Source organism: Oreochromis aureus, linkage group 10 (assembly GCF_013358895.1).
Source record: "Oreochromis aureus strain Israel breed Guangdong linkage group 10, ZZ_aureus, whole genome shotgun sequence".
Classification (NCBI taxonomy): Eukaryota; Metazoa; Chordata; class Actinopteri; order Cichliformes; family Cichlidae; genus Oreochromis; species Oreochromis aureus.
This window is the reverse complement of record NC_052951.1, coordinates 27,362,267-27,373,395: the sequence shown is the minus strand read 5'-3', so window position 1 is coordinate 27,373,395 and position 11,129 is coordinate 27,362,267. Positions and strand designations below refer to the sequence as shown.

The 11,129-nt window shown below is 37.6% G+C and overlaps 1 protein-coding gene across 1 annotated transcript; it reads left to right on the top strand.

Moving 5' to 3' along the window:
• Nucleotides 1–119: 119 nt before the first annotated feature.
• plekhb1 (pleckstrin homology domain containing B1) lies at nucleotides 120–11,115 on the top strand. The gene is made up of 6 exons (XM_039618545.1): nucleotides 120–5,720; nucleotides 6,754–6,906; nucleotides 7,249–7,351; nucleotides 7,438–7,477; nucleotides 7,584–7,674; nucleotides 9,676–11,115. Exons 1-6 carry the CDS (start codon nucleotides 5,684–5,686, stop codon nucleotides 9,807–9,809), a joined length of 558 nt encoding a protein of 185 aa, XP_039474479.1. The 5' UTR covers nucleotides 120–5,683; the 3' UTR covers nucleotides 9,810–11,115.
• Nucleotides 11,116–11,129: the final 14 nt, after the last annotated feature.

The window sequence follows — 11,129 nt, the reverse complement described above, 5'->3', positions numbered from 1 at the left end:
TTTCTTCTCGTCTTCATACTGGATTATTTTCTTTAAAACGGAACGGAGCTAAGAATACAAGCTAAGTATTAACTGATTATTATTATTATTATTATTATTATTATTATTATTGTTGTTATTATTATTTAGTTTTTTAGCGAGTCTTTTTTACGATTTTTAGATGTAGCTGGTTACTTTAACGGACAATTTTTGAAATTTACTGATTACGGGCAGTTTTTTAAAAGCTGAGTTCTATTACACCAGTCACTCCCACGCCTGGGAGCTCCAAAGCCCGACCTTGTTGAATCAAGGAAGCCTATAGGCTACAGCCAGTTTGACGAAGTTGCAGCCTCTCTGAAAGGGTTACAGATCCATTTCTAAGGCTTTGGGATTTACTTATCTGGATGACTGAGCATGCATCAAGACGCTGTGAGAGCCATTATTCACAAATGGAGAAAAGTTGAAACACTGATGAACCTGGCCTAGTCAAGGTCTGCACTTAAATCCATTTAAGATGCATTGAGATAACATTTAACAGGCCGTTCAAGCTTGAAAAATCTCCAGTGTAGCTGAATTAAAACAATTCTGCAAAGAAGAGTGGGCGAAAATTCCTCTACAGCGATGATAAAGACTCATTGCCATTTATCACATATGCTTATTTGCAGTTCTTGCTGCCAAGGGTGGCACATTTAGCAGGCTTTTTCACACAGGGCTAGATTTGGATAATGTTTCTTCCCTTGAATGAATGAAATCATACTTCAAAAAATGCATTTTGTTTTTACTTGAGTTATCTTTGACTGATATTACAATGTTTTTTATGATCTAAAACATTTAAACGTGACAGAAATGCAAAAAACCCACCCCAATAATCAATTAGGTATGGGGCAAATACTCAGAGCACTGAGTGTATAAAATATATTTTATAAAACATGTATATACAGTCTGCGGTGTATACCAATGCTTTAACAACACGTTTTTAATGATGTGCATAAAGCGATAGGAACTGACACAAGTTTATCACAAAAAAGAAATTATTTACTATGACTGTACATTAACGACATGTGTATGTTAGATTTAAGTTCACTTATAAAGCCAGAATAGTTTTGATTTATGATTACTGTACAACATTGCTTACATTTTTGCCTGCACAGCAATAACTCCTAATAAAGTTCATGTAATTAAATGGCATTTAATCAAATTAGTTTTCAGATCAGATAAAGGAAAGTCTCTGTCACTGGATATGATATGACTAAAATCTGCAGATGTGATGAATATTATGAATTTTAAAGTTGAGAAATGTTGAGAAAACCTCATATATCTTTATCTCTCTAACTTTATATAACTGGCAAAAGAATAAAAGGCATGTTTGTGTCTTTTAGTGAGTTCATTTTTTTCTTCATTTAGAGTATCACCTACAACATGAATATGTCAGTGTCACTGGAGTTAACAGGCCTACATAATGTTGCCACCAGATGGCAGTCATGAAGTATTTCGGGTTCCTGTGGAAGAGAGAAGTTTATGAGTTGTGTGAAGCCAGCAGGGTATCAGTTCACCCTCAGCTCCTTTTCTAATACAGACCCAAAATATATGTGACAATGAGGCTCATGCATGAAAACGTTAACATTAAAAAGCAGTGGTTGAAGATGTGTTTAGGTCCTCAAGACAAAGCACCAATGTAAGAATTTGAAAATGCTCCATGCAGGTGAAAGCCCTGCATTTAGAACATCAGGCCATTACAAGGTAAATCTACTTTTCTGTCAACATCTAAAGTACTCATTCTGCAGGAAAACTGAAAAAAAATGTATCACTATGCAGTGTAACGCTATTAGATTTACACAGTGCAGCACAATGCTCCACTGGGTGAGTGGGGCCTTTATACTTTAAGTCCTCTCTGTGCCTCTGTCGGTTAACTTTCTTCAGTTTTCTTCACACAGTTCAAAAACATTTTAAGCATTTTAAGCTGAGTGCATTTGAGTGTGCCTGTCCCTACAAGATTGAATTTTATCATCATGCCACATGACAGCTTTAAAAAAAATTAACAATACAGCAGATGATGGAATATCCTTACTTAAGAAAAAAAAGGCAAATGGATAAATAAGTCATCACAGTGATCGCTATCAGTCATTCATTATCGATAGAAGGCTCTTACTGAGCGCTCATATTTTTCTTTTGCTATATTACTACTAAAAGCAGCAAACTGTGTATAGACATATTAACCTTTTTTCTTTTATAAGTGTACCAACCCATTTCAGCAATAAGTTTGTTTTTGGTCTGAAAGTGGAGCTTTTAATTGATCAAAAACAAAAAGGTACATCATTTTTAATAAAGTTATGTGCAATTTCACAGCAAGTCTGCCAATAATGTTTAGTCTTGAGCTCTGTGTTATACCAGCTCTGTGAGACAAAAGCAGGCTATCGGCCATCTGGAGGAGTCTTTGGCCCCCAGAAGATCCTCAGCAATAAGAAAATTGAAGATTTTAATCTGATTCATCAGCACATATGCAGCAGTTTAGGGCTGAGAGGTCGAAATGTACCTGGTTTTACGTACTGTATGTATTTTAGTTTGGTAAATATTAAATAAATAAATAAAACACTTGGTACAAAGATTCAGTTTTAATTGATATTTAACTTTGTCTCAGTGGAGACTGTGGCTCCCTCACATTGATCTGGACTAAAATAACACTTTGACTCATATCTGTATTTCTATGAAGCTTTATTTAGTCATTTATGGATTTACCCAGGAGGATGTTGACTTTTCCAACTCTATAAATGTTCTCTCACTGTCAGTCTTCTCCCTTTTTCCGTAGAATTTTTAATAACTTTAACTATAAAATCAAACACCTGCTAACATAGCCCCTTCACCTTTAGATCACTTCCGAGACTACCGTGCTTCTAAATGGATAAAAAATCGGTGGTGTTATCTCTTTCTGCCAGGAGCTGTTGCGCATGAATCTGTCCAAAGTCCACCCATGGCTCAAATAATGCGACTGTGCCACAAAGCCAACGAGTTACAGAGATATCCAAAAGTTTTGTTGACCCACAGAGTAGTGAGTGAGCCGTCTGTCCGCCCAGAGTCGCTGTGGGAGTTGCACAACAGCAGAAAAAAAGCAGCCAACAAACATAGCGTCCCTCTCTCTCCGTCTCTCTTTAGTTTGCCACATTTGTGCTACATTCAGATCATAACCCTGGGGTTCACATCATATCTCCCAACAGTAAATATTTCATACAGCCATGATTATAATTCGGCCCTATCCGTACACAAGCATCTGCAGCTCCTCCAACCTAACCACAAACACTGTGGAACAGTCACGAGAGTTTTGGGGGAGAAACAAACTGTGTTTACAGTTGGTAAAAAGATTCGGACCAATTTGTGAGTAATTGTGAGCAACGCTGTTGCACTCTTTATTCAGTGATCCTGGAGGAGCAATATGTAGTTTGATGTGTTTATTGTTACTTTACTGATCTATATGTCATAATTTACTTTTAAATAGCTTTCGTGTTTTATAGCTTTGCAGAGGAGGAACATGAAGACAAACAGACGCAGCACATTTGCTCAGAGAAATCATCAGAAGTTTACTCTCATCGTGGGCACGAAAGTCATGGTAGTTTGGAGCTTTTAAGGATTTCTCTGAGCATACATCTTTAATGACTTTAAAAAATCAAGAACTGGGTTCGAGAGTTTGAATTTATTTTGGCTTTTCTCTCATGGGATCAAAAATATAGCATAGCCAGAAAAGGCCATTTTGCCATGTTTTCATCAATAAATGTTCACATTTATCAGGCTCTAAACTCTTGGTGCATGTAAGTGCTCATGAAGTGGAGATTTCTGGATCAAAGAAAAAGCTCATTTGGAGAAAACATCCTTTTTTTAACCACTGTGAAATGTCATAAACTTTGCCAATTAATACAAAAATCAACATGAAATTTGTAAATTAGCATTCTTTGCATTTATTTTCTTATTTTAGTCTTTATTGCTTTGTAAAGTTATTTTTGAATGTGCACACCAAAAGCTATGCCATTTATTCCTGTCAGTGATGCCAAACTGGCTTCTCTCTATTACATAGTGGTTTCAGTACTTTCTCATTCATTCACGAGTTGACATCAGTATTTTTTGGGGTTCATCCGCCAATATTTACTCACCTCTCACTCTTGCTGGTGTGACAGCAAAACAGCAGGAAGGGAATGTTTACAAGATGGAAGTGAGACCTGCTCTGATGTATAGTTTGGAGACAGTGGCACTGACAAAAAGGTGGCAGAGCTTAAGATGTAATGGTTTTCATTGGTAGCGACCATTAGGGAAGGTTCAGATGAACTGAAGATGTGGAGAAGAGTAATAGTGGGTAAACTGGGGAAAGAAAGATGTCTGACTGAGTTACTATATGTTTTAGACTGAGTATTAAATGCCAACATTTTGGTTATACATTAAAATATTTCCATGACAAACATGATGGAAGCTGGCTACTGAAAAATGTCAGATTATAACTGATTTCGGGGGTTCAACTCTTAAATAAAACAGCAGGAGTTACATGAAGGGACCGAGAGAAACATCACTTAGAGGGGAAAAAAACTTTAGATAAGAAGAAATATATTAAAATGAAAAATTTGACAATCAGAGAGCGGATTCTGTTCATCAAACACAACAGCAGCACATATACGTCTTCTGACTGCAGTGAGCCGAGCTTTCAAATAAAGACGCCTGCTGGGAATTATGAGAGGCGGCAGTCAAGATTCACCACGATCCCCACTGTGATTGAAATGTTTACAAGACAAGTCATGCCCTGGATGTCAAATAGCAACTCCTAAAGAAACAGAACCACTTCTGCAACGTCTCTACCATTTTACCTGTGAGTACGTCCTTTTGTTTCCCTTAAAAACAGAGAGGCATGCTCCAGTAAACCGTTAACACTCAGTGTGTCATCATTATTATTATTATGATTAATAAAATCTTATATATAAATATTTAGTTCATGCAGTGTTTCAAAACTGTTCATCAACAATAATCGCCAAGTGGTTCATGAAAAAACTGTAACAATGGGAGGAAAGTCGCCATTTCAGAGCTTGTATGGGGTGTGACAACATAACATAGTGACACACAGTTAAAACAAACAAACAAAACCTAGTTCTGAATTTAGGAACTGGTGTAAACACACCATCAGGAGACTGAGCTGACCTAAACAAGACCAGAACTTTCTGTAGGGTATAAAAGGAAATGATGTCATCATGCATCACCTGCAGACATTCTGAGAAGACTCACAGAACTGACCTGGGTAATATTAGGCTAATCCTCTGGTGGTTATTTCAGGACAGGGATTAAATTGTAAAAGCATGTCATGCATGTGCATATGAATCCGTGGAATGAGGCCTACAGGAGTTTAGTTTATGTAATAAGAGTGTTCAACAACTTAAACATTGTGTGGTCCACAGTGCAAGTGTCTGATAGAGAAATCAATTCAGAAAGAGTGTTGGGGGGGTTGAGAGAGGGCGTGGTCTCCTAATCCAGAATGATCCTCTGAATCAGTGTCAGTCCTGGTGAGAGCCAGATTAATCTACCAATACCTCAATATCTGCAGGACAGAGGCAATATAAACCCAGGCAAAGGCCTCCGACAACAGAGTGGGATCATACAGTCTCTTAGACATAAGCAAGCCTTTTGCTCCTGGATTATTATCAAAGCAAACTAATAACAAGGACAACATTTGAGGATTATGGCGCTCCTGAAATCAAGCTGGTTGTGGAGACAGAGTAAGTTTTTTTTTTTCTACACAAATTCAGGGAATTTTATGATAAAATTAGTGCTAGTAACTTAAAGGTTCAATTATTTAATTTAATTAATTAATTTGTAATTAATGTTTGAAAACATGTAGGCTTCATTTTTTGGGGTGCTTTAAGAGACAAGACCTACAGGACAAGACTTGTCTTATAATTAAAATAATCACCCATTTCACCTGTATTTCTTAAGTGTAGTGATAAGGGCCATCGCATTTTCTTTTACTTTTTTCACTTTTCTGTTTTTAACGAGTTGAATGAGCATCGACATCTAGACTAGACATGCATCTATGTGACAGTTAGCATGTTACATGTACATTTTACCTCACCTTATGTTAAACTGCATTGAATAAAGTGATAACACTTAGCACAGTGAAATGTATTTGAAACCTTTTGCATTTTTGCAGATTACACTATTGTCATAAGACTGAAGGCAGCGTGCTGGATTTCTAGGATTTGTAAAACAGCTCACTGAATACAGCTGCCTGCTTCAAACTGCTAACTGCTCGGTTAGATGCTTTGTGTCTACAGATGACCAATACTGCATTGGTTCATAACAACAGTTTTAAAACTTTAAATTCTACTAGGATCATTTAACATCAGCAAATATATCAGCATAGCTGATTTATTAGCTTTATTCTAATCATAGCTGATACATGTGGTCTGGTTTTCATGTATGTTGTGTTGTGTATTTGTGTTGGTGACCAGATTGCAAAGTCGACACTGAGGATTTTCTAGAAAACTTCACGCATTATGAAACTCTACCCTTTCTAACTTATAATCTCATTATTTGTTCTTGGCCGTGCCTTTAAGTGGCTTACCAAGGACACCCAATGGAGATACACCTGCTTGGTTGGAGGGGGGTGGGGGTGGGACTATATTCAAAAGCAACTACTAAATCGCCTGAGATGTGAGGCCTGCAACAGAAGGATGTTAAACTGAAGTTAAAAGTTATCCCAGCACCTTACCATGCAGTAATTTTACAATGTGGCATGTGTCTCCTCTCCAGCTTCTGTCCTCAAACGCTGGAAGCTTAACTGGTGTGACCTTTGGATCGATGGGAGTCTTTGCTTCTACAAGTCAGACAACAGGCGAGAGCTGGAGCATCGCGTCAGTCTCAAACTAGCATGCATAGATGTGCAGTCCGGTCAGGAATGTGGAGGTACAGCACGGATCTGTGATACAATTATACCCCGAAGCGAACATGTTCCATCACTATTTCTTCACCAATGTAGACGTAACTTCCAAGTGTGAACACTGACACACAGAAGGGCTTTGAATTTGCATCATTTTAAAGACCATATTGGTCAGACTGTATAGAAGTTTAGAAGAAAATGTCTCATGATTATAGATTACCTTATGTCCACGGCAAAAACATGTATTCTTACAGTAGGCCTGGTCGCAGTTTGCTATAAAAATAGGAAAGAAGCTTTAGCTCATTCATTCTCACCTCTGGTTTACCTTTAACAGATATGGGTAATTTACTCCTTTAATTTTACTCCAGGTGTGACTCCACCAGAGAGCAATCCCAGGGAGAATCTCATCGTGGTTCACCTCGTGGACGGCTCAACACTCAACCTGTGTGCAAACAGTGAAGACGAATCAATGTAGGTACTCACGCTTCACCTCATTATTCTCTGCTTTACTTCACAACCGTCCCTCAGTTTCTCAGTCCTGCTTGTTTATTTTTCAGAGCGTGGAAACTGACTCTGCTGCAGACCAGAAGAAACCCGGTGAGTCCTTCATGCTTTTTGTAAAAAGCTCAAACATGATCAGCAAGCTCTCAGATAGTGTTTCCACCACAGAGTTAAAAGTAGTGCTTTGCTTTTTTCACTGTAGGTGTTCACATATGACCCATATGATGACTCCTACCAGGCTGTCCCCCTCAACAGCCACCACACTGTCTACATAACACCTGGAGCAGGACCAGGTAAGATATCATAGCTTAACACAGAACACTAGACTTATTATCGACTTATTATAGTACATAGTACATATATTATAATACGCAGCCATTTTTTTTTTTTTTTAAAGTATGGAAAATTATAATAGTTCCCTTTAATATTGTAATTTTAGGACAATAAAATTAAGCAAATAAATTAAATTAACCAGGTGTATGCCAAGTGGAGCATTTTAAAGAAGCATTTAGCTCTACACTAAATAAGTCTAATGCTGCGGTCTATATACTGGATCAAAAACAACAGCATTCATTTGCATTTATTATCCTAGACCATATCCTATCAAGCAAAAACAGGCCGGCTTATGAGGGCTCTTTTCTGAATCCTGTAAACAACAGGGAATTGAAATATGGCAGCTGTCTTCTTCTTCCAAAGAGGCAGACAATTCAACAGTAATCTAAATAATCCATAACTGCTTTGGTTGCTGCAGTATGTTTTATAAAACATGGCACACCACACGAACTGAGCACTTATGATGTAGCTGGTATGTAGCCTGTGAGGAAACAGAAAACCCAGAACCATTCACTGCACTTACCTTTGTGTAACCTCATCATGTGTGATGATGCATATTTTTTGTATGGTTTCCCAGATGTGACATGTGTTACTCTGAGTACTCTTTCTTGCTGCACTGTGAATTCTAATTGAATTCTGGAGCTAGATTTAGGGCACTTGACGCTCCTGCTGGGCGGTGCTTTGAATCAGTAATAAATTAGGTAGAACAAAGCAACCTTTTTTTAAACGTGACAGTGAGCAGTGCTTAGACTAATAACAGTAATTGGTATGCTAATAATAATTTTTGTTTATGATGTTGTAGGTGTTTTATATTTGTGTCCACATTTAGCTGGACACAAGTCCACACACCTGCTCTGTAAATGAGCCGAGAGGCAGATTAGTGGGGCTGTGTACGTCTCAGTCCTTTAAATACTTCACTTAATTGGGTTTTAATGATTTTCTTTTAAAAGTAAAAGCCTATAGGATTTTACTTTGAAAGTATTATGCCATGTGTTTTATACATTCACTTCACTTATGTTTGCTTAGCATTGGGTTAAAAGGCCCTTTTGGCTTTGGCAATGCTTTAGTTTTTCATAGGCATGGATTCAACTAAGTACTAGAAACATTCCTCAGACATTTTGGTCCACATTGACAAGATAGCATCACATAGTTGCTTCAGATTCATCAACTTCACGTTCACGATGTAAAAATCTCTTGCTCCGCCACATCCTAAAGGTGATCCGCTGGATTGAGATCTGGTGACTGTGGAGACAGTTTCAGCACGATGAAGTTATGGTCATGTTCAAGAAACCAGTTTGTGACATGGCGTGTTATCCCATGGTTGTAGAGTTTTGTTGAGCCTGTGTAAATTGTATTGTCATTTTCCTGGGCCTAGCTGGGCCAGCGTGGTCTTCTGCTGCTGCAGCCCATCTACACTCAAAGATGCTCTTCTGCATACTTGGAATGTAATCAGTGGATATTTAAGTTACTGTTGCTTCCTAACAGAAGTCTGATCATTCTCTTATAATCTCAGGGAACGTTTAGGTAATTTTATCCAGAAATGATGCTTATGCTGTTTTGACTTCATGTTTTTTGTTTATGCATTGATCTTGCCTTTAAATTTCAAGTGGAAGTGGTAGACATGCGCATGCACTGTGGTCAGTTTTTGCACAGAAGCCCATCAATACTGCAATACCGGCACACTGTATGCCAGTTAGTTTAAGTTCATTTTAATAAGCACAACTTGGATTTGACACGAGCTGATGATTAAATTCAGGACCAGTAAAAAGGCCTTTGTCAATAAATGAGTTCAGTTCATCATCGGTGCACAATCCACCACACCACAATGATCTTCAAGGTGTGGACTGTTCTGACATTGTCCCTTTTTACAACCCTGATCTGCCCTTATTTTTCTAGACATTCAAAGCAACTGTCATGTTAACACAAATGATATAAGTGTCTTCTTTCTGTCTATATTTTAGGAACCCACCAGGTGGTTGTTCAAAGGGACCCGTTTGATGGCGTGGTGGAGCATCTAGCACTGGGAATGTTAGCAGGAATGGCAGCCGGGGCAGCCATGCGATCCTTCCTTTGGATGCCCTTGTTTTTTTGCTGAGATGACTGACATTACTGACAGGAGAGCAAAGCCTGCCTGTCACCAAAACAAGGGAGTTGGACATCTAACGAGCATGTGTAGAACAGGCTTTCCCATCATACTTGCTCTGATAAAAAGCTGCTTCAGTGGTTCTTCTGTTTTTTTATTATGAGCATATAAAACCTGCGTTGTCATCTTAAACGTGTAAAACACTGTCAGATGCTGCTGCCGTTTGTCGTCTGTGTTTTAAAAATACTGGCTGCTACAATATTAGAGGAACAAACATTACTGTTTTAAAGCGTACATACGAGAATGTGGTTTTTGGGAGCTTTGTGCACTTTGTTCTCACTTGTCTTTTGTAAGTTTTGCTTTTACTTGCTGGTTAAGTTTAAGCACCAAAAATTACTTGTTTAGATTTATGCACAAAACTCTTGGTTTAAATGTGTCCCTTCACATCATTAACACTACACACTGTAAAATGAACTGCAACAATACCAAGGTTGTAGAGTTTTACATGACCACTTATGAACGTTTGAAAAGCAGGAAGTTGGTTTCATATACGAGTTATTTTACCAGTGGAATTCTAGACAAAGTGTAGTTTATAAGAAATATTAGCACCTCACTAGAAAACAAGTAGATATATTAAAAATGTAGAGTAGATAAATTAAAATTATTATAATATACTGAAATTCACTTTTGTTTTCACTGCACAACAGTCCTAGCTATACAACTACTAACTAGCACTTTTCATAGCTCTCGTCAGTAACACTGCCTCGACGCTGACCCAAAAGCTCAGCAGGTCAAACTTCAAGGCCACTGAAGACTGTGTCTTAGGTAGTCAGCTTGCCTTTAGGTCAAAGCGTTTGATGAAACCATTGGTTTAAACTACAACTGCAAGTCCAACAACTATGGAAGTCTGATGATTCCACCAATAAGAAAAACATTTGACACCCATGAGTCAGTCGAGTTATTTAGTTGAAATTTTGAGATATTATCCCCAAGCAAAAAAAAAGAAGTTGTTTTTGGAAGTGGAAACAATGTTAAACATAAAATACAAGCTCTTAAAATAAAAAAATAAATAAAGAGACACTGAATATTTGCCTAAAATATATTTTAAATTTATTATTTTATTAATATTTCAAAAAAACCCCACAAAGCATTTCTACTCTGTATCCATCAACACACTGACAATGATGCTAATGTAATCTCAGCAAAGAGTGAAATGAGTCGTGCGATTGTTCGGTGCATACAGTTATTGCAGTTCTATGTTGCATGCTACAACTATAGTATTAAAATGCAAAACATGTATTAAATGATCACGTTCAACTATTCTCTTGTCTT

Excerpts from the sequence above, each read along its gene's own strand:
- plekhb1 (XM_039618545.1), top strand. The coding sequence starts at position 5,684 with ATGGCGCTCCTGAAATCAAGCTGGTTGTGGAGACAGA. Across the intron at positions 7,352-7,437 it reads AACAGTGAAGACGAATCAAT|AGCGTGGAAACTGACTCTGC; the intron begins GTAGGTACTCAC and ends TTTATTTTTCAG. Across the intron at positions 7,675-9,675 it reads AACACCTGGAGCAGGACCAG|GAACCCACCAGGTGGTTGTT; the intron begins GTAAGATATCAT and ends TCTATATTTTAG.